Genomic DNA, 23871 nt, shown 5'->3' on the forward strand with positions numbered 1-23871 from the left:
TGCTCTAGGAAATTCTTGGAAGGATATATATGTGCAGAATCAAATGCAACACATGGAACTTAGCATGATCTTAACTAGAAGTTCATTTTTATTTTCTTTAAAACAAGAACCTAGTCCGTATGGATTCAGAATTGCGGGGGGTGGGGAGCCTAAATAAATAAATAAATAAAATTAATAAAACTAATTCAAGGGACAGCCCGTAAATCTTAAAGGATGGAGTAGACTTATATTGGCCAGAAACAGTCATTTTGTAACCCTACAGATTTTATAGCTGGGAAAAGCAGGGAATTCTGGAAGCTCATTTGACAAAGGTGATAAGAATATGGCTTAATTTCACCTCTGTTCTTTTCAGTTTCCACTTTCAAAAATCATAAAGCCAAGCAGCAGACTGTAACATTTTCTTTGTCAGGGGCAATAAAGGGGAAAGCCTCGAGTAATATGACTAAGACAAACAACAGAGGCCGCTTCCTCACAGACAGAGAACTGCTAAGGTGTTCATTGGTCAGTGTTGGACATACGTAGAAAGCGGCCAACAAGGGTGTGGTCTCCAACATTAAAAATTAAGTTAAAGGAAAAGCAAAGCTCTCTTTTGCAAGATCAGGCTGAAAGAAAAAGCAAGCCAAAATGGAGCAACACAAACCAGAAGCCTGCATTGGCTGAGACAGGAAGGGCAAAAGGTGTGGTGGTGATGGAGCTCTATATATTTTCAAGCAATTCCCCCTCGGTGCCTTTTTAAGTTACATTACAATATTACATTTGCAGCAGTTATCCTGCAATTTTCTACTAAAATGGCTTAAGGAAAAAAATAGCCTTCTCAAAGTTTTCATAGCTGTCCCTTTAAAGCAGTGTTTCTCAACCTTGGGACATTTCAGAACAAGATGATTTGTTGACGTATTGTTGCTGTGAATCTTCCCTTATGCCCAGTCTACGTACGCAAGCTGTGTCCAGAACCTCTTGAGCAACCGAATACTAGAATAGTTTCCCACCCATCTGAAGATCAGGTGTGTGAGATGTGTTATAATGAGGTTTGGAGGAGGCCGGACCTGGGGAGGCGAGGGAGCAGCAGCTTCTTTCCTGAGCTCCCTATGATAATTTTGTTTTCTTTTTTAAGCTAACTGAGCTCCTCTGATATGTTTTGGAGTGCCTGCCAGTAAATTTTACTAATTTTAATAATAGTTTTTAAATTTTTACTGGACTTATTTTTATAGGATTTATTTTAACTAAGTAATTTTGCTTGGATGAGACAACTGTGGCCAAATGCCTAATGCCAATTTAGCCTACCACACAGTTTAAGGGAGGTTTGGAGGAAGGGTTCACATGAACTGAGGAGGACATTTCAGTGCCGTACTCTCTAATTCTTGAGCATTAAAGATTTCTAAATATAGCCCTTCATGTGGATGGCTGAAGATAAGCTTCTTAAAATGTGACAAGGGCAGGTGATATCCGCAGTTGTGTTTCAGCTGATCAACAAAGCAATTAATAGCCAGTGGTGTTTTTGTGATAAGAAATGTATGTCCAATGATAGCAGATGAGATGTATTTGCAGAGTGAAAACCCAACAAGCTAGTTTTGCTGTTGGAGATACTCTGGATTTCCTTAGAAATGTCACCAGCTGTTTATACCGTGAGCCCTAAACTTGGGTTAATACCGGAACCTCTGAAATTTCTCTTGGCTTAGACCTGGGTTGAACATGCATGTTACAATGATGCTGGTCTATGATCGTCAAAACGATTTGATTTGATACAAATCACACGACTACACGTTCTGTTTTGCACCGGCAGTATTTATTTCTTAAATAATTGCTACCCACAGAGAAGTAGGTTGTCCTTCTAACATGTAGCAACTACACCATCAGGTTTCTTCGCAGTGATGCTGGACTGTCCAGAGGTTCCAGTGCCAGACGTTCCAAACGATGCAGGTGCCACGGCCACAGCACTAGTTTCCCTCAAAACCGCCTGGACTGTCCCCATGTGGTATCCTCTGTGTGAGTGTTTGTTAGAGCAGTAACAGCCCAGGACGGACACCAGTACCACGAAGGAACAGGCGACTAATATGACCACAGTGGCAGTGGAAAAGGGGAGGCAAAGCCCTGCAGGGAGGAGAAGATGGGACAAAGACAGGATGGAAAGTCAGACTGGCAATTCACGGAGATGATGGCAAACTGAGTCAGTGGGCAGCTAGAACCCTGAGTGCCTCCTAGACCTGTTCATTCTCCCAAGCATTTTAGAAGGCTGTCTGGAAATCATCTCAGAGCCGGAGCGCTCTTCATTTCAACCCCAAATTGTAGTGCCTCCTGCTACTCACTGTATGCTGCAAAGGTGCCAGTGCATGCTTATTTTTTGCACTGCTTTCGATCTTTGGGTTCACATACAGGTTCTGGGAATAAACGAGGGCTCCAAAGAAAGTCTTGGTGGTTTTACACGGAGGGAATGTTTCTCTTGGCTTAGACCTGGGTTGAGCATGCATGTTACAATGATGCTGGTCTATGACCGTCAAAAAGATTTGATTTGATACAAATCAGGTAGGTAACATCTGATCTAATGCAGATGCCACGAGGCACCTGCTAACTGTACGTTATGAACACAGCTCTGGCTTTCTCTCTGAATATCTCCTATATCTTTAGATTTTAAAGGCCATTGAAAAAAATACTCCCCTGGGACAGCCTTTCCTACCCTGGTGCTAGGTGCTTTTCCCCACGTGCACCTAGCTATAGTACAAACATGCCCTGGCAATCGTTCTTTTTGGCTGCGTCCCCATGGCTTTGCCTTCATTCATCAGCGAGGCAGGCTGATGTGGCCCTTGGCTGTATCAGAGTTTAAATACTGCTTGCTGCTTATTTTGACACAGCCCAAGGCAGCCTTCAGGTGAAGGAACCATGAGAGAGAAGTCAGCTGATGGACACGGGCTGGGAACAGAGGCGAGAGGGGCAGGAAAAGGATTGGCAGCAGGGACAACACATTTCTCTCTGGTAGTTTTCTGCTGACTCAAGGATGATTCAAGAGTAGTTTAATTTGGCAGTGGGGAAAAGCCCTGAGAGCTGAAATGTATCACATTTGGTGAACGCCAAGCTGGGATCGTATAAAGGACCTGCTCTTCATGCACTGGAAATACATGATTAGTGCAGAAAGCATCAGAATCTGTATTTTGACCCACCAGTCCTTCATAGTTGAGCCATTTGCTGATTATCAAGGTTTTATAGCAAAGGCTTGCTTCAAATATTTAGCATAATGACAGTTACGAAGAGAAGAGAATATACGTAGCTCAGAATTGAACTGTGGAGTCCTTGGTGTTCTCTGAGCTTGATTGTTTCATTGCAGACAGTACCAGGCAGGTAACGAAACGTCTGCAAGAAAACAACCAAGGTCTGTTGGACGCAGCGGGGGCAGGGATGGCCACAGTGGAGCCATTCAGCAAGGAGGAGTGCGTCTGCTCACTTTCAGTTCAATGGGACCAAGCTTAAGATCTACTTCTCCAAGGGTTCCTGGAAAAGGCAGATAAAGGCTCGGACTTCAGCCCTGCTTGCCCTGCAGTTCCACACATTATTGTCCCACTGTCTTCCACAATATGGTTCAGGTTCTCCACATTGTTCTTTTGATTCTGCTTGGGATACATGATTTTATGGACATTAGAAATCCAAAATTACCCCAAAATCTGCTAATATGGAGAAACAAACTGGCTTCCTCTATTTGGGTAGGTGCTAAACAAAGCCAGTGAATAAAGCATCACTTTGCTGAACAAATACGAAGTTCAAGCATTATCCTGCAAAACGGATATTATTTATAAAACTTATATACTGGACTCTTGGAGATCTTGGAGTCTCCAGTAATGATTAAAGTGTCCATGGTTAAAAAAACTTGACCCAAAATGAAGAAGAAGAAAAGCAGCAACCAATGAACTCAGATGGCGTTAATCCCCAAATGTCCTCTGAAAGAGCTCTGTTTTCACTAATCTCTGGAAAGCTACCACAGAGGGGGCTAATCTTGCTTCCAGTGGCTGTTTTAGAACACGGGTACCATTACCCAGAAATAATGTCTTATAGCTTCAGCCCCTCTCATCTCATGAAAATGGGACACCACCAGCATTTCACCTCAGGACAGATATATCGTGCGGGTACCTAGGACTATAGGTAATCCCCTATACTGAAGCATCTGCTATTATTGGCATATCATCAAGCTTCTGTTGAGATGGATAAGGAGGATTCACCCCAGTTCAATACCTCCCCTCAATACAGGCAGCTCCAAAAGTAAATTAGGAGGATGGCTTTCTTACCCACCTTTTGAAGGTGATGAGACATCACATCTACGTATATGCTCTTAGATTTTCCACCCCAACTCTTACCCAGCCACAAATCAAATATAATATTAACTCTACATTTAGAAATTCAACTTCCATTTCTTCCCATCCTCTCTCTTAACCTGATTGTTGGAGGCTCCAGTGAAGGTAAATGTATCCAGCTGGAAACGGAGAAACCCATCTTCTCGCATGGCAAGAAAATGGGAGCCGCTGTGCTGCCCATCTACAAAGCATCTGCAGGATAGACAGAGATAACATGAATGGTCTCATGTTATCAATACTTCTAATTATCACTTTACTTGTGTGTGTGTCAACAGTATTACAATGGCAGGCACAACTGCCAGCTAGGTGACTGTGAGCCAGAAACTCTAAGCCCAACCCACACAATGGGTTTGTTGTTGTTGTTGTGGGGAAATGTCAGCCCCACTAGGTAGATCAGACCATGAAATCAACACCACAGGATGGCTAAAACTACTTTTATTGAGATTGGCTACAATAACAGAATCTTGCAGGTCTGATTGTGCTGTACCTCTCCTCCTTCTTATAGTTCAGTGAATTAGAGGAGGTGTCTGAGCCGGTCCTGAATGTTATCTAGACATTGTTGAGTTTAAAAATACTTTAGCCCCTTATGCCTAGGAAACAGCACTGCGTATCTCCATTAAGGTCACGTTCCTTACTCTCTACTGGAAAATAGGCGAGGGGTGCATTACGTACAATACATTAAGTTGTACAAAATAAAGTGGGATATCACCGTTTTGATACTCTTGACCCCTGCCTGTAAGCTAGTAGCAGTAGAGGTGGTAGATTTCCAGATAAACACCTTACTTTAGAAAGAAGCTCATAGACTTTTATTTTGAAAGTTGGGAAATCATTACCATTTCTATACGTTTTGGAAACAGAAGTAATTTCTTCCAAATCTAGGTTCAGGTTGACATGGTGATGACATAGTCGCCAGCTTCTTTCATCATGCTAAACCATAATATCACTGCATGGCTTTGATACTTCAGTTTGCCAAAGGATGGGTTGGTTCTGGGGGTTCATTTTAGGGGTGGTACAGTCACCATGGGTTTCTACAGGTTCCAAAGTGCTGCTCCCCAATCACTACTTTTCTCTCGGGTTGAATCTGAGAACTCACATGGGAGAAGAACAAGGAGAACCTACTTCTCTATCTTTGGACGCAAGTTCAGCTCAGAATAGATCTGCCCTCCAGCAGCCACTTTGGGGCACCTATATGTTTTTCGAAGATGGTATAAATGTGTTGAAAAGTGCATGCCCCTCCAGTGGTGACAATTATTGGCAGGAAAGTTCTCAGCCTCAGAATTTACCAGACAGTCCGAGCCCTCAGCTATTTTAGTTTCCAACCGAGCTCAGAACGCCTGGTAAATTCTGTGGCTGAGAACTGAGCACCATTCACTTCCAAGCAAATAACTGAACAGAATTTACTGTCAAGGTCCTTAGAAATTAAAATAAATAAAACAAACAAAATAAATAAATAAGTAATAAGTAGGAACTCAGCTATAGATGCTTACTTCTACTAAGAAACATGAGGCTAGTTGTAAAGATCATGACAACTGCATTTCACTTTGCTGTGCCCGTACTGTCAGCGACTTACCCATGATTTGTGATGACCTCATATTTCACAGAGGATTCTGCATTTGGGCGAGCGACACATTCATCCACATAGATTCTCAGTGGTACATGGTTATCCTTTCTTACTGATGCCTGGATGTTGATGAGGTCCCCAAGATAGTAAGTAGGGTCAGGCATCAGTTGTGACCAGCTACCTGAAAAGCAATATTTTAATTTTTTTTTTTTTTTGAATCTGCGCTCAGTCGTTACCGACTCTGCAGTGACTGCTTGGACGAGTCCTTGCAGTTTTCAAGGCAAGGTGTTTCGGAAGTGGTTTGCTAGTGCCTCCTTCCTAGAGCAGAGCCCAGCTGGCAAGCGCAGGAGGCGGGGTTTCCGTTGCTTCGCGCCCTTTTCGGGCGTGCACGGTTTTTCGCGCTTACCGACAACTGCTCCCAACTCCTTTTTGCAAGGCGCCGCCAGCATTTTTCCTCCCACTGGAGTGAGAGTACCCATTTATCTATTCACGTGAGTTTTCGACCTGTTGGGTTGACAGGAACTGGGGAGGAAACAGGAGCTCACCCTGCTAACGTGAAGGTTGGACTTGAACTGCTGAAGCGTCGACCATTTCTGGCCGGCAACTTTCAGCGCCATTAAGCCACTGCACCACTGCGTCCCCACTAATATTTTAATAGAGCATCACAGATAAATCATCACAGATAAAACAACTTGCAGCCTGCGGGCAACCCCAAAATCTTTTTTTTTTGGTAATTTCCCAAGCCCCTCCTTTCCCCAATGCAAATTTCAATGATATGGTTTTAGTGCTTTAAATATTCTTTCAAATGCCCATTGGGGATTTAGAAAGGGCTACCTATCTCTCTCTCTATCCCATCTACACAGCACAGGCAAACAGTCTTCTTTCAAAACACCCTCCAATCTCTCACTGAACTCAGGTAGGCAACTTTACTTAATACTACAACTTTCTCTAAGTCAGTGAAAATGGTATTCTACTTGGTTAGCACACTCACTGTCGTAGACTTCCAGTGCAAAGGCCAGACTCTGTGTGTCCATCACGGTAGAACTGAAAGGGATCCAAGTCGGTCGGAGACCAAGGGAAGAGATGTTCCACAACCTAGATATAGAAACCAAGTCTCAACTAGTCTCATCCTCTTTTGCTTTCCACGAGATAATCATTCTATGAAACGCTTGATGTTGCAAAGAGGAACATCGACAGGACCATCTACTACTGTTTGAAATCCCAGGAATGAAGAGGTCTGAGAGCTTCTCTCTCTAGCAGTCTTTGGCAGAACCTTACCCTTACGGAGGGAAGAGAAATTGCTGCTTGGGAAAGGAGGCATTGCCCTTATCCTCTTTGCTGTCCTCTATACATCACCCAGAGTCACGTTTTGTGAGATGGGCGGCCATATAAATATGATAGGTAAATAAATACAGTAAATAAACAAATATTTTGACAGCCAGATGTGTTAGTGGAGAAAGACTAAATTTTCAGACTTTACTAGGACTCCAATCTTTGAATTCAGTGCTTCTAAAATTTGTGATCAGCTTCTTGTTCTAATTTATCCACTGGAAGTTGGATAAATGACATTATAAAACTTCCTACAAGGGAAGATGCAGTTAAGTGCAAATCCCATTCAAATTAATCTCAGAGCTCAGGAGACCGGTGGCAATTGTAGTGCCTCCTGCTACTCGCTGTATGCTGCAAAGGTGCCAGTGCACACTTATTTTATGCACCACTTTCGATCTTTGGGTTCACATACAGGTTCTGGGAATAAACCAGGGCTCCAAAGAAAGTCTTGGTGGTTTTACACGGAGGGAATGTTTGCTGTATAGGTAACATCTGATCTAATGCAAATGCCACGAGGCACCTGCTAACTGTATGTTATGAACACAGCTGTGGCTTTCTCTTTGAATATCTCCTATATCTTTAGATTTTAAAGGCCACTGAAAAAAATACTCCCCTGGGACAGCCTTTCCTACCCTGGTGCTGGGTGCTTTTCCCCACGTGCACCTAGCTATAGTACAAACATGCCCTGGCAATCATTCTTTTTGGCTGCGTCCCCATGGCTTTGCCTTCATTCATCAGTGAGGCAGGCAATGGGGAAAAGCCCTGAGAGCTGAAATGTATCACATTTGGAGAACGCCAAGCTCGGATCGTATAAAGGACCTGCTCTTCATGCACTGGAAATACCTGATTAGTGCAGGAAGCCTCAGAATCTGTATTTTGACCCTCCAGTCCTTCATAATTGAGCCATTTGCCGATTATCAAGATTTTGTAGCAAAGGGCTGCTTCAAATATTTAGCCTAATGACAGTTACCAAGATAATATATGTAGCTCAGAACTGAACTGTGGAGTCCTTGGTGTTCTCTGAGCTTGGTTGTTTGATTGCATACATGACCAGGTAACATCTTCAATGCTGAAGATGTTACCTAGTGAGGTAACGAAACATCTGCAAGAAAACAACCAAGCTCAGAGAACCCTAAGGACTCTAATGACAGGATCTCATGTATCCAACTAAGCTTAATTCAGCCATGAGATCTTTAACCATAATAAATTGGTTAAAAGAGTTCACAGAAAAAAGGTACTTCTCTGGAAAAAGGAAACCTTGACCCTGTATTATTCCCTACAGATCAGAAGGAAAATCCATCCTTAGAAAGACACTGATTCAGCTCCTCGACTCTCAGGAATCCCAAGTGAAATTCTATAGTACTTGCAGGCAGCTTTAATTATAAACAAAACGAGTTAGTTTATAATTAAAGACTTACTCTCCCTCCCAATCGTGCTTACAACCCTTTCTTACAGACACGCGTTTACTTGGACAGAAATAATTGGAGCATAAAGAACGCCTGATACACTTATCCCTACTGAAGCCAGAACCAGCAGCCACCACAGCGTGAAGGAAGAAACGTGTTGTTTGCCATCTCGCCAACTGCTCTGCAAAACATCACCATATCCACGGCCTCAGTCCTGTCCCCCCACCCCAAATCTCAACCCATCTAAACATGGAAAAATGTGGTGCTCTCACCTGAGGCATCTTCTTTCACTCCTTCTTTCCTCATGATAATGTTCACCAACGGGTTCAGAGGTGGCCCAGCAGCATGAGGTCTGTTGGACGCAGCAGGGGCAGGGCTGGCCACAGTGGAGCCATTCAGCAAGGAGGAGTGCACCTGCTCCACTTTCAGTTCAATGGGACCAAGCCTGAGATCTACTTCTCCAAGGGTTCCTGGAAAAAGGCAGATAAAAACTTGGACTTCAGCCCTGCTTGCCCTGCAGTTCCACACATTATTGTCCCACTGTCTTCCACAATATGGTTCAGGTTCTCCACATTGTTCTTTTGATTCTGCTTGGGATACATGATTTTATGGACATTAGAAATCCAAAATTACCCCAAAGTCTGCTAATATGGAGAAACAAACTGGCTACCTCTATTTGGGCAGGTGCCAAACAAAGCCAGTGAATAAAGCATCACTTTGCTGAACAAATACGAAGCTCAAGCATTATCCTGCAAAATGGATATTATTTATAAAACTTATATACTGGACTCTTGGAGATCTTGGAGTCTCCAGTAATGATTAAAGTGTCCATGGTTAAAAAAAACCTTGACCCAAAGTATAAAGAACAAGAAAAAAAGCAGCAACCAATGAACTCAGATGGCGTTAATCCCCAAATGTCCTCTGAAAGAGCTCTGTTTCCACTAACCTCTGGAAAGCTACCACAGAGGGGGCTAATCTTGCTTCCAGTGGCTGTTTCAGAACACAGGTACCATTACCCAGAAATAAGGTCTTGCAGCTTCAGCCCCTCTCACCTCATGAAAATGGGGCACCACCAGCATTTCACCTCAGGACAGATATATCCTGTGGGTACCTAGGCTCCAATCTATAAGGGGCTTTATTAATTAAAACCAGCAATTCCAGGAGCTCTCATCTTTCTCCACAGGTGCTCCAGGCATTGCTTCTAGCACTTCATTTCTCAGAAAACCAAGGGACATGCTGGGACTGACCAACAGGGATTGGCACCCAGGGAGCAATCTTGCCAAGAGCCCAAGTCTCCTCCTGGCACCAGAGGCCAAGCAGGCAATCAATGGGATCACTGGACAAGCTTCCTACAGATCCATCAGATGCCTGAGATGGACCATTCTAATGGGGAATGGGAGGTCATGCTACCTCTCCTCTGCTGCTGCCTCCTTTTTCTTCTTTTGCTGCCACAGCCACTGTGAGATGCACAGCAGGAGCAATCAACCCCTTCATGAGAGTTCCAGGTTGCAGTAGCACGATCATAGGAGCAGGCCTTATTGAGATGGTTTGCTGAGCCAACAGGTACTGCCTTCAAGTGGCAGATGAGGGAGATCTAAAAGAATCAGAACAGATATTAGATAGTAACTTAGAATCTCATATTCAGGCAAGGGAAGACCTTGAGATAGTTGGACATATAGGTAGTCGCCTATACAGAAGCATCTGCTATTATTGGCATATCATCAAGCATCTGTTGAGATGGATAAGGAGGATTCATCCCAGTTCAATACCTCCCCTCAATACAGGCAGCTCCAAAAGTAAATTAGGAGGGTGGCTTTCTTACCTGTTGAAGGTGATGAGACATCACATCTATGTATATGCTCTTAGATATTCCACCCCAACTCTTACCCAGCCACAAATCAAGTATAATATTAACCCTACATTTAGAAATTCAATTTCCATTTCTTCCCATCCTCTCTTAACCTGATTGTTGGAGGCTCCAGTGAAGGTAAATGTATCCAGCTGGAAACGGAGAAACCCATCTTCTCGCATGGCAAGAAAATGGGAGCCGCTGTGCTGCCCATCTACAAAGCACCTGCAGGATAGACAGAGATAACATGAATGGTCTCATGTTATCAATACTTCTAATTATGACTTTGTGTGTGTGTGTGTGTGTGTGTGTGTGTGTGTGTCAACAGTATTACAATTGCAGGCACAACTGCCAACTAGGTGGCTTTGAGCCAGAAACTCTGTCTAAGCCCAACCCACATGACAGGTTTGTTGTTGTGGGGAAATGTCAGCCCCACTAGGTAGACCAGACCATGAAATCAACACCACAGGATGGCTAAAACTACTTTTATTGAGATTGGGTACAATAACAGAATCTTGCAGGTCTGATTGTGCTGTACCTCTCTTCCTTCTTATAGTTCAGTGAATTAGAGGAGGTGTCTGAGCCGGTCCTGAATGTTATCTAGATGTTGTTGAGTTTAAAAATACTTTAGCCTCTTTTGCCTAGGAAACAGCACCTGCATATCTCCATTAAGGTCATGTTCCTTACTCCCTACTGGAAAATAGGAGGGGGGAGCATTACGTACACCACATTAAGTTGTACAAAATAAAGTGGGATATCACCATTTTGATACTCTTGACCCCTGCCTGTAAGCTAGTAGCAGTAGAGGTGGTAGATTTCCAGATAAACACCTTACTTTAGAAAGAAGCTCACAGACCTTCATTTTGAGAGTTGGGAAATCATTACCATTTCTATACATTTTGGAAACAGAAGTAATTTCCTCTGAATCTAGGTTCAGGTTAACATGATGATGACATAGTAGCCAGCTTCTTTCATCATGCTAAACCATAATATCACTGCATGGCTTTGAGACTTCAGTTTGTCAAAGGATGGGTTGGTTCTGGGGGTTCATTTTAGAAGAGAAAATGTGGGACAAATGAAGTGGTTAAAATATAAAGACTTGTTAGATTTTGAGGAGGGTGAACCAAGCTTTAAAAGAAGAGAACAGTTAGAGTTAGAAGGTTTTATACTGTATGTCATTTGTTTACTCATATGCAATTGTTTGAACGTTTCAAGCTGGACAAAAAGAATTATAGATTTGTTAATGAAACAACTTATTTTGAGATTCAACTTCACACAAATGATGAACATGTTATTGGTAAAATATATAAGATGTTGTTACAATGAATCTAGAAGATGAACAAGTCAAGGAATGCATGATGAAATGGGCTAAAAACTTCAGATACAATATTATGTTGGAACAATGGGAAAATATGTGGAATAAAGGTTTGAAATTTATGCTGAATTATAATTTAAAAGAAAAATTTTATAAAATGATGTATCGTTGGTACTTAACTCCTGATAAATTATCAAAAATGTATGCTGGTGTAACAAATGTTTGTTGGAAATGTTTGCAGGGTGAAGGAACCTTTGATCATCTTTGGTGGACCTGTGAAAAGGCTAAAAAAATTTGGGATCAGATATGTATTGCTATTCAAAAAATTCTTAAAGTGAGCATTAAAAAAACAACAACCCAGAATTGTTTTTATTGGGTTTGATGGAGAAAGGACTGGAGAAACAAGATGGAACTTTGCTTTTGTATATATCACTATATAGATGTATACTATATATATATATAGTATATCATCATATATATATGATGTATATAACATCAGGGGTTGTGCAATATGGAATGTGAAGGTTGTGTTATATGTGTTTTATGTGTGTTATGTGTTTTATGTGTTTTATGGTTTTTATATTTTTAAAGCTGCACTGGGGTGGCATTAATTTTGTTGTACAAGTTGTACAATGACAATAAAGATTTCTATTCTATTCTATTCTATTCTATTCTATTCTATTCTATTCTATTCTATTCTATTCTATTCTATTCTATTCTATTCTATTCTATTCTAATCACAGCTGCAAGACTGTTATATGCACAAAGATGGAAGGATCCACAAATACCTACAGTGGAACAATGGATCATCAAATTAATTAATTTGGCTCAAACGGCAAAGTTAACAGCGTTAATAAGAGATAATACTGTTTCTAAATTTGTCTCCTGATGGCAACCCTTCTTAGATTATGTGCTTGTGTGGGGAAAAAATGAGGGTCTGATTGTGGGTTTTAATGAATAGATGTTTTGTGTTGATAGAAATAATGTGCATTTGGATTAATTAGTGGTAAGAGATTAATTTTCTTTCAATTTGTAGCTATATCTGTATTGGAGAGAGTCGGAAGTCACTTTCTGTTTCATTTTTCTATTCTCACTATTTTAATTTTTCTCTTTTTTCTTTTAGTTCTATCTTCTTTCTTTGCTGTACTCTGTTTTGTATTTTAACTGTACTTTCTATATAATATAATAAAGTTTTTATTTAAAAAAAAGATACTTCAGTTTGCCAAAGGATGGGTTGGTTGTGGGGGTTCATTTTAGGGGTGATAAACAGTTGCTGTGGATTTCTACAGGTCCCAGAATGCTGCTCCCCAGTCACTACTTTTCTCTCGGGTTGAGTCTGAGAACTCACATGGGAGAAGAACAAGGAGAACCTCCTTCTCTATCTTTGGACACAAGTTCAGCTCAGAATAGTTCTGCCCTCCAGCAGCCACTTTGGGGCACCTATATGTTTTTTGAAGATGGTATAAATGTGCTGAAAGATGTGTGCCCCTCCAGTGGTGACAATTATTGGCAGGAAAGTTCTCAGCCCCAGAATTTACCAGACGGTCCGAGCCCTCAGCTATTTTAGTTTCCAACCGAGCTCAGAACGCCTGGTAAATTGTGGGGCTGAGAACTGAGCACCATTCACTTCCAAGCAAATAACTGAACAGAATTTACCGTCAAGGTCCTTGGAAATTAAAATAAATAAAACAAACAAACAATAAGTAGGAACCCAGCTATAGATGCTTATTTCTACTAAGAAACATGAGGCTATTTGTAAAGATAATGACGACCGCATTTCACTTTGCTGTGCCCGTACTATCAGCGACTTACCCATGGTTTGTGATGACCTCATATTTCACAGAGGATTCTGCATTTGGGCGAGCGACACATTCATCCACATAGATTCTCAGTGGTACATGGTTATCCTTTCTTACTGATGCCTGGATGTTGATGAGGTCCCCAAGATAGTAAGTAGGGTCAGGCATCAGTTGTGACCAGCTACCTAAAAAGCAATATTTTAATAGAGCATCACAGATCAACATCACAGATAAATCATCACAGATAAAACAACTTGCAGCCTGCGGGCAACCCCAAAATCTTTTTTTTTTTTTTTTTGGTAATTTCCCAAGCCCCTCCTTTCCCCAATGCAAATTTCAATGATATGGTTTTAGTGCTTTAAATATTCTTTCAAATGCCCATTGGGGATTTAAAAAGGGCTACCTATCTCTCTCTCTATCCCATCTACACAGCACAGGCAAACAGTCTTCTTTCAAAACACCCTCCGATCTCTCATTGAACTCAGGTAGGCAACTTTACTTAATACTACAACTTTCTCTAAGTCAGTGAAAATGGTATTCTACTTGGTTAGCACACTCACTGTCGTAGACTTCCAGTGCAAAGGCCAGACTCTGTGTGTCCATCACGGTAGAACTGAAAGGGATCCAAGTCGGTCGGAGACCAAGGGAAGAGATGTTCCACAACCTAGATATAGAAACCAAGTCTCAACTAGTCTCATCCTCTTTTGCTTTCCACGAGATAATCATTCTATGAAACGCTTGATGTTGCAAAGAGGAACATCGACAGGACCATCTACTACTGTTTGAAATCCCAGGAATGAAGAGGTCTGAGAGCTTCTCTCTCTAGCAGTCTTTGGCAGAACCTTACCCTTACGGAGGGAAGAGAAATTGCTGCTTGGGAAAGGAGGCATTGCCCTTATCCTCTTTGCTGTCCTCTATACATCACCCAGAGTCACGTTTTGTGAGATGGGCGGCCATATAAATATGATAGGTAAATAAATACAGTAAATAAACAAATATTTTTTTGGCCAGATGTGTTAGTGGAGAAAGACTAAATTTTCACACTTTACTAGGACTCCAGTCTTTGAATTCAGTGCTTCTAAAATTTGTGATCAGCTTCTTCTTCTAATTTATCCACTAGAAGTTGGATAAATGACATTATAAAACTTCCTACAAGGGAAGATGCAGTTAAGTGCAAATCCAATTCAAATTAATCTCAGAGCTCAGGAGACCGGTGGCAATTATGCCAGTGCCAAGCATGTAAGAGATGTTCTACATAAGTCGCTTCTTGGTCTGCTTTCAATACTGTCGATAACAAACGAGGGAAGCTAGAGTCCCACATTTCAGTATTTGCGACTCGATCTATAGAGACATGGAGTAATTACGGCTGAAACTATTTAGCTTCTCTCACCAGCATGTTACTCCATGACTTACCTAGGATAGAAACAGTTGATAGCATGGGAGAATGGATTGGTCCGGATCACCCCATCTGGAGCTGACGGCACATAGTGGAGAATGTTCCTATAATGGATGCTGCTCGGAAGAAGCTAGGGGTCAGATAAGAAATATGCAGAAACTAATGTTAAGTCTGTTCCAGGTTTTTAGAAAACGTAACGTTCTAAGATGACTAAGGGCCTGTCCCCACTGCTGACTTAAGGTGCCATTCATCCATCCTTGAATAAACAAACGTGAATTCAATAAGATATTGCTGCCTCTACCAGCTGACCCTTACCCTATGTCTAACACCTCTGTTCTGACTCACGGACAAACACTATTATTTAGATTTTGCATAATTTTGTTCCAACATTCTGTTGAGTTGGGAAGAATGAAAAGTGATCACAGTCGTAAATAGAGAGAGCTACCATATTTAGGATTTCTCTCCTTTGCTTTCCTTATATAGCCAGCAAATTCTGACTTCTGAATTCCTCCACTCTCTGCTTGGGAGACAGTGTGCATATGGGGGTGGGAGTGTTGCTCCTGCCATTTCAGCCTGGTACATCAGTCCACTGTTCTGCCATTCCAGCCTTGCACCAACCAGGCCACAGAGTTCAAGCTCTTCCTGTCCTCCCAGCTGAGCAGTCTAGCACCATTGTGCAATTCCGACAGAGCTCCCAGCATAGCACAGCTCCTTAAGGAGACAGCAGCAGCAGGTGGCAGAGAAGACTGAACAGAGTTCGGAGAAGAGGGCTCACATGTGTCAGTCTGATATGGCCGATACTCAGGAAGCCCCAGTAGGGACAGAACATGGCGAAACAGACTGGCTCCAGGTTGGCAAAGGAGTGAGATGAGGTCATATATTCTTCCCTTATTTATTCAACCTATATGTTGAATATATATTAAGAGAAGCTGGATTGGAAGAGGATGAGCATGGTTTTAAAAGTGGAGGAAGACACATCAAGAAGCTGCGCTATGCTGATGACATTGTTCTAATAGCCGAAAAAGCAAAGGATCTGCAAGGTCAAGGAGCATAGTGAAAAAATGGGACTAAAATGAAATATAAAGAAGACCAAACTAATGGCAGCAGGTACAACACCAGCCTTAGAATTGATAATGAAGATCCTGAAGTGGCAGATAGCTTCTGCCTTTTGGGATCCACCATAATGGTAAAGGAACAAGCAGTCAAGAAGTACGCTGCAGATTAGCACTTGGTAGAGCAGCCATGAAGGCCTTGGAAAAAATATTCAGATATCCTGATGTGCCTATACTACAAAGACCAGAATGGTATTCCCTGTGACACTCTATGGAAGAGAAAGCTGGACTTTGAAGAAGCAGGATAGAAAGAGTATTGGCACTTTTGAACATTGGTATTGAAGAAGACTCCTGAGAATACTGTGGATAGCCTAGAAAACAAGCATGGATCATTGCACAAATCAATTCAGAGTTCTCATTGGAGACACAAATGACCAGGCTCAAATTATCCTACTTTAGACGCATTATGCATAGACCTAGCTCTCTGATGCTGAAAAGGCTCTAATGCTGAGTGAGAAAGGTAGTAGGAAAGAGAAGAGCACAACCAACAGCGATGTGGATGGACTCAGTTATAGTGGTGACGGGGGCAACATTGGAAGACCTGAAGGACCAGATTAGGGACAGATCATTATGGAGAAAATCTGTCTATCTGGTTGATAAGAGTTGACACTGTTTTCATGGCACATAATCAACCAGTCAATTGAGTGGTATTGACCTTGAAATGGTGGATCATATTTTATTGTATTGTGAATTTTACAAGAGTTTTTGGCAGGATATTATACAGCCAATTTCAAAATCAAGACCAGGAAAATATATTTCTGAATATATTAAAATTTTAAACACAGATAAAAATCCTTAAATTGTAGCAGCAACAACCAATTTCTAAACTATCGCTATAAAAACAAGGTATTTAGTAACACATCAAGAAGCTGGAGTTTTACATGTTTTATGTACTATTTCTTAATTATTTTATATCTTAAACTGTTTTATCTAATGCCAAATTTTAGATTATATTTGTAGTTTGCTATCTGAGTTTTTGGCCATAAATAAAACTAAATGAAAACTCTTTGGAGAAATGTATACATTGTGGTATGCTTGTAAGTTTATAAGCACTGTTTATTACTGATACCATCCCAATACTGGTATCTGAACCTGTAGAACAGATCCAACAATTGTTGCTGAATAACTTTCAGGACACAATTTCCCATGGATTCAGATCATGGGAAAGCCATCATTCCATTCTCCTATGCCCTGGACAGACTCCACTTGGAATACAGTGTTCTGGGTTCCATTCAAAAATGACACCTTGAAGCAACTTCAGAAAAGTATGACCAAGATGGTGAGATGGTCTGGAAACCAAGCCCTATGAGGTATAATTAAAGGCTCTGGGTATGACTCGCCTATAAAGGAAATGACTGAGGGGGGATGTGAGAGTAGTCTTCAAATACCTTAAGATTGTTGCATAGAAGAGGGAGTGGACTTATGGCAGGACCATAACGAGGAGGTTAAAACTACAAGGAAGAATGTTCAGGCTAGACCTCCAGAGGAACATCTTGATTGTACCTTGCACTGAATTCATTCTGTTTAGCTCACTAACAAAATACAGATGTAGTGGTTCTGACGTTCTACTGCTATTATCCAGAAGGGCACTTGCCTTCTCAAGTAGTGTTGCTGTAGAAGCCTATTTAATTAAAACTATCCATAAAATTCCAAATGCAGTGCTTCCTTACTTCTCTGGTGGCCCCACAAGCAAAGAGAGGGTACTCCAGCAGGAGAATATCTGAATGTACAGCTGTCACTGTACAGCCAGATCCCAGAATCAGTTCATTGGCATTAACTACCACGCCAGTCCCAAAGAGATCCACAGGCACAGTGATCACTAGATGCGAGCTTCCACATGACACCGAAACTGCAGAAAATATAAGAATGGGTCAGGCTAGAGCAACCTTTGAAATCAGCATACTTCTCCACAACCGGGAATATGCAGGGGTTTTCATGAATGGCACCATTATGCTCCTGAGAAGAAATGGAGGATCCAGGGGGTCAAATCAGTGCTCCAATCAGTTGAGGATACCATTGTCCACATGGTACAAGATGCCTCCAAGAGGCCAGGAGCAAGACATAAGGGCCTCTTTTCTGGTTGGTCCTCAACAACTGGCTTCAGAGCTGGCCTTACATTTGGCAGAGCAACTAGCCAGCTGAGATGGTAGATGTTGGGGGATTAGGGAGTGAGGGCAGACTCTGGGAGGAGAGAGCAGTGTGGCTGGCCTGAAGCCCCTATGTCAAGTCTACTGCCTTCAGAAGAGCATTGTTCTAAAACCATCCTTATTTTTTTAAGTCTCTGCTCAAAAGTCAGAGTTTCTGAATCATCCCCCATTCCTTCTGTAAGTAAAACCAACAAGTAACTGAAGCAATTACATATTCAAAGCTTGTCCTACATTTAGGAACCTGCATGGAAGCAGCCACTTCAGATGAAGGAACTGCACAGGCAGAAAATTATGATCAAGCTCTTAGCTACATCTAAGGCACCAAGCTCTTTAGAGCACTTTACAGTCCCATTGAGCCATTTAGTGGCTCTCTTCACACGTCATGCTGATTTCCCATGGTTACCTAAACCATGACTTATTCAATGACCCAATTGTCAACCCTGAGCTAATCACAATATGCAAAACTAAAAGGCAATTAGTAGTTTGCGGTCCAGGGAATTCTGTAAATTTACCTTGCGTGCATTGCTCCAGAGGTGCCCTCAAACTGATACATTGGCTGAATTCATACAACTCCTTTAATTTGGTTTGATTACTGAATTACCCTGTTTTCCAGATGCACACAATATATCGATGCAAAAATTAACAGAGTGAGGCTGCACATCATAGTTAGCTTCTAAGAAGCAAAGCAGGGTTGAAAAAAGCAGCTGATTTTGTGCAATCTGTTCTCGTAAAGCAGGTATAGCCTGTATTTTGCAGCGGGAGGGTTTTTTTTGCTTTGGGGGCATTGCTAATGTGCCCCTGTGTGACTGACCAGGCTCTCCATACCCTTACAAATAAACTGTTTGGACACCAAGTATTGGATTTGTGGTCTTGACTGAGTAGGCAAACAAACCGGGATTAATCTCCCTGTAAAAACAGCTGAGAAGGGAGAGGGAGCTGTGGTGCTCATGAGGTTTTTCCCCAATGGTACATTATACAAATGCAGTCATTAGATTTGCAACTGATCTGATCAAGTATGTTGGGTGAACAGAGCTAATGTCTCCTGTAGGAGCTCTGCACACACCTGCCTTCATTTGCATTTATTAATCAAAATAATTTGTCTAATTGGCTGTTGTCACAGAAATAATAATTTCCAAAATAGATCTTTAACAACAGGAAACATCTTGTAACACGAGAACATTTAAGGCTGTGACTCTGTGGGCTTTGTGCACACCAAAAACAAACAACCAAAACAGCTAGTTAAAGAGCTGCCAATTAATCCTTCCACCTTCCCTTTCCATTTCTCCAAGTTGTATTTCTCTGTATTTACCTGAGGCACTCTGAGTAGCAACACCAGTGATTAAAAGCAACAAAGCCCATATTCTTAGATGATTCCCCATCGTTCACAGCAACCACTCAAGACTTCTCTCAGGTGGCAACCAAGTGCCGGGCCCTCCCGCTGGCCTCATTTATAGCGCATGCAATGCTCGGCTGCCCTGGCTCCTTCCAGTGGAACTGTATAATCCATTTCCTTACCTAAACCAAGTAGCCACTTCCTCCCCTCGGAGAGAATTCAGAGGTGGGATACGACATACTCAGACTGGGTTCACACCCCATAATTTCTTAATCCACATAACATACCTTGTCAATAGCAGTTCTGCCGTGTTGTGCAAATCCCCAAATCAGGGCGTTCTGCAGCCAGGAACAGAATTTGTCACCAAGATTTATTGCAGGTTACAGGTTCTGTTTCTATTAACCCAAAATAGCAGCTACTCTGAATTCAACAAGTCAGTATGCTAGATAGACTGAAGTACACACATTTTTGTTACGAGACATTGTAAGTGGACTCATACACTGAACTAAGAAATGCTTTGGTTTTGGCTTAGTGTGATTTGCAAACCCAGCAGTTGTGGTTTGTTCAGCAGACCATGGATAAAACAAACCCAGTCAAATTCACTATGTGTTACAAGGAATAAAAGAACTATAAATGGGAGAATTCATAATACATGTTCAGTGAAATTTATTCTCAAGTGTCCATGCATTCTGAACTGGATGTTGTGTGGCTATAAATACTGGGCCATCAAACAAGGATTCAATTCCTTACAATACTGCCAGCAGAATAATCTAGTGCTATTGGCAGTTCTCATAGACCACAAGTACAGCAACTGTGTAGCAACTTTTCTGCAGATTGGGTACAGAAAAAGGCTGACCAGGGACTGGACAGGAGGGGACACACCCACATCAGCCTAAAACAGCCCATAAGCGTTGTTATGATCCCAACCATGAGAGGTCACCTCCCTTGTAATATGTGCAGAGGTGTTAATGGGAACAGCCCTTTTTCTGGGTTAATTATTTAATAGGACTTTGGGTTCTGGTTTTAGCCCCATCCTCTCTTGCTCTGTGGATCTTTGAAATTTGCCAGTGAGAGAGCACCTCAGCTTGCAATTCATTTTCCTTCCACAGTATCATCATTCTGAAGCTTCAGTGACAAGACAAAAAAATACGAGGCGTAATTTTCTTTTCCAAGCAACTCTTAAAGGTATATCAAGACATTTACGGTAAGGATGAAATCCAGCTCAGCTGCTGTTGCCTTCCCTGTGGGATTATCATGCAGGGCAATTTGGATCAAACATCACAAAAAAGAGATGAGCAAAATACCTCTCTGCCTTCCCTTAGTCTGTAGAAATTTAGAGTCTGCACAATCCCAAGATAGTTAAATAACAGTCAGCAGAGCTTATTGCTCCTCCCCATTGCCTATATTGTTACTTTGGAATAAAAGTGTGTAGGGATAGACAGAGGTTCTCCTCTGTCTTTCTTTGTCCCTCAGACAGCCCTGGGAGACATTTCTCCCTCCTGCTTCAGTGCAGGAGAACAGGTGACAGCTGCCCTCACCTGGAATACTTACCAGTGGGTAACTGGACCATAGTTTATTCAGTTAACCCAGTTTTCTGCATTTACCTGAACCCTGAACCCTAAACTAACCACAGGGGCTGGGTCAGGGTTGTGCAAACACAGCTGGTGTCAGGAGACAAGCATTGCCACCTAGGACTGGTCTTTCCTTCTTTGGAATCTTGCTCTCTACAGCTGTTAGGGAACCAAATCTGGTCCCCTGAAAAAAGTCAGTTCCAAAGAACATTTAAGGAAAGTTAAGGAACATCTTCAATGCCTCATTAGCTTCCGTTGATCAGCTGATATATGTAAAAAAACCAGGAGGAAGGATGGTTAGTCTCGAGAGTCAATGGAGTTCTCCAAAAGGCAATTTAATAGATTGACAACAAAGAAATCCTCTCCTTGCGCTTTTATTTGGGGGAAGGAGCTCATGAAGAGCATCTGCAAATGTAGGAGGAAATTTCCCCTCCTTTCTCTGGAGGACTCTGTAGGTTGACTTTGTGTTGCCCAAGTTGGAAGTTCCTTTTCGAGAAGAATACAACATTTCTGAACACTTGGGCAGGTCCTGGCAACAACTGGCCTGGGTGATCTGACTTTCACCTTGTGTCATCTGTCTGAGACTCCACGGGAGCTTTGTGCACAAGCCCTTAAGTAAGGAGGTTTGTTCAATGGCGTCTGAGTACAACAGGTCTCTTGTTCTCTAGAGAGCAAGGTTTTTACCTGTTGGAAAAGTTCTAAACCTCTGTAGGGCAACCTTGCTTTCTTGAGTTCATTTTCTGATCTCTTCTGAACTCTTTCCTTCTCTGACTTGGTTCACACAACATGCTAAATGAAAACCCCTTTATGCCACCCACCCTTCTGGCCTATTGAGTAATGATATGCCTTGGGAAATATCTTCAGAGCACTTGTTGCTCAAAGTCTTTAGATATTCATGCTAATAACTTTTAACATTATCTAGCTTCAGTTAACCTATTATTAAATTTTAATAATAAATTACAGATCAACGACATAGATGTAATATTGTTGAAAGAGATACCAATCTGAATATTACAAAAAAAAAAGGAATATAAGGTTGTGACGAACTGAAACAAAAGAGAATACCATCAGGAGAAACTGGAAGGAATAATTCTGACCCTTAATCAACAGAGTTACAGGCTGAACTCTGCACAAAAAGCAAGAGATTTTTACAGAGCACTGAAATTCCCACAATGGAGGAATGGATTGTGAAAACGTCAGATCTGGCGGAAATGGCAAAACTGGCCTGTTTGGTCAGGGAGAAAACGGTAAGTGCATTTTTGTGCAAAACAAGCACCACAAATCTCTCTCTGGGTTCGTCAGAAGTAAAGTTTTATTGGAAGCGTTTGCAAAGGCCGGTGGGCTTCGCTGCAAATAAGAAGCCACACCCACATACACACTCCGGCCTAATTATACACCTTCCCGATCGCAAGTCCCTCCCCTTTTCCCCATTGGCTAAGGTACTCAGGGTGTACAGTCTTTCCGGCCGCTCTATGATTTCTTCCTGGCCCCTCCCACCTCATCCATTGCAAGTCTATGGTAATTTGCTCAAGGTTTCAGCTAATTGCATTATACTGATAAAGACTGCCCCAGGTTAAATAATTTTTATTTACATTGTCCCACACAAGGAGACAACTTCCTCTCCATCTGCCACTATTTGATAACCATAACACTTAACACTACTTCCTTCTCTCTCACACAGCTGCACTCTTAGCATGCTCAAGCTACTATTTCTTTGTCAATAATAACACATTTTATCCATCTCTCACATTTTCAAAAAACTGAAAACCTTTTATGGACTTTTTGCTTAAAGAAGAAAAAAGTGAAATGATGATTTATGAATTTAGTGATTGATCTCTTTCTTCTCTATTTTCTTTATTAGATTTTTTTTTTACTTATGGAAAAAATAATAACAAAATAATATTATTAATAAAAATAGTTTTAAAAAGCTTCAATCAACCTTTCCTCACCTGCCCCAAACCAAAGTTGTTCTTAGCTGTACTGGAATTGAAGCATTATTTTTTGGTATGCATACAATCTGTTGTGCTTTTTGTCACATAGTTCCTCCCCTCCAGTCCCTGGGCATAGTCTTCCAGACCCATTCTACTTTTGGGAGTAGGAGAGTCTGATTCTTTCAAACTGAGTTCTCCCACCCACCCGCCATATGTACTGTGGAGGAAGTGCACAGTGAAGGTTTTTTTGTGGGGGTGGGGGGAAGATGCCTTCCTTATATTTGTAAACTAAAAGGCAAGTTCCTTTTGAACAGTTTAGTGTTTTTGTGGAATAGTGCTAAAGCTGTATCCAAAGGAAACCAACTATCATATTATATTAGCTGATTGTTGGGCTTGCTTTGAATGTACCTGTACAAAACACTTGTACAAAACTAGAGTGAGTTTTGACAGATGTCTAAACTAACTTCCTTCCTTCCTTCCTTCCTTCCTTCCTTCCTTCCTTCCTTCCTTCCTTCCTTCCTTCCTTCCTTCCTTCCTTCCATCCATCCATCAACTGAGAATGCAGAAATTCTTGTTACTCCAGGAGGACAGCTGATTAAATGACATGTTTTGCTCATTATCATCATTTTAAGATTGTTAGAAGTAAAGTCAATCATAGGCTATATTCAAGTACTTTGTGGGGGATTGATGTACATGTGATGTCGAAGATCCCTCACTGAAACAAGATCTATCCTTGCCTCCAAGTACAGTACATGGTTAAGAACCCAATGTATTTCTGATGCCAGAGG

The 23871-nt window shown here is 41.7% G+C and overlaps 1 protein-coding gene across 1 annotated transcript; it reads right to left on the minus strand.

Moving 5' to 3' along the window:
• Positions 1–1591: 1591 nt before the first annotated feature.
• LOC148215016 (zona pellucida sperm-binding protein 3-like) lies at positions 1592–23032 on the minus strand. Its single transcript, XM_088146246.1, is given in 10 exon segments — positions 1592–1829; positions 1832–2088; positions 8903–9100; positions 10041–10224; positions 10593–10704; positions 13607–13778; positions 14154–14257; positions 15007–15119; positions 17772–17950; positions 19558–23032. Coding segments are annotated over 10 exon segments (1428 nt in total). The 5' UTR covers positions 19628–23032; the 3' UTR covers positions 1592–1790.
• Positions 23033–23871: the final 839 nt, after the last annotated feature.

This window comes from Python bivittatus, unplaced genomic scaffold, assembly GCF_059951505.1.
Source record: "Python bivittatus isolate LINGU-HERP-01145 unplaced genomic scaffold, Pbiv_v1 ctg000480_np1212, whole genome shotgun sequence".
In the NCBI taxonomy this organism is placed as follows: Eukaryota; Metazoa; Chordata; class Lepidosauria; order Squamata; family Pythonidae; genus Python; species Python bivittatus.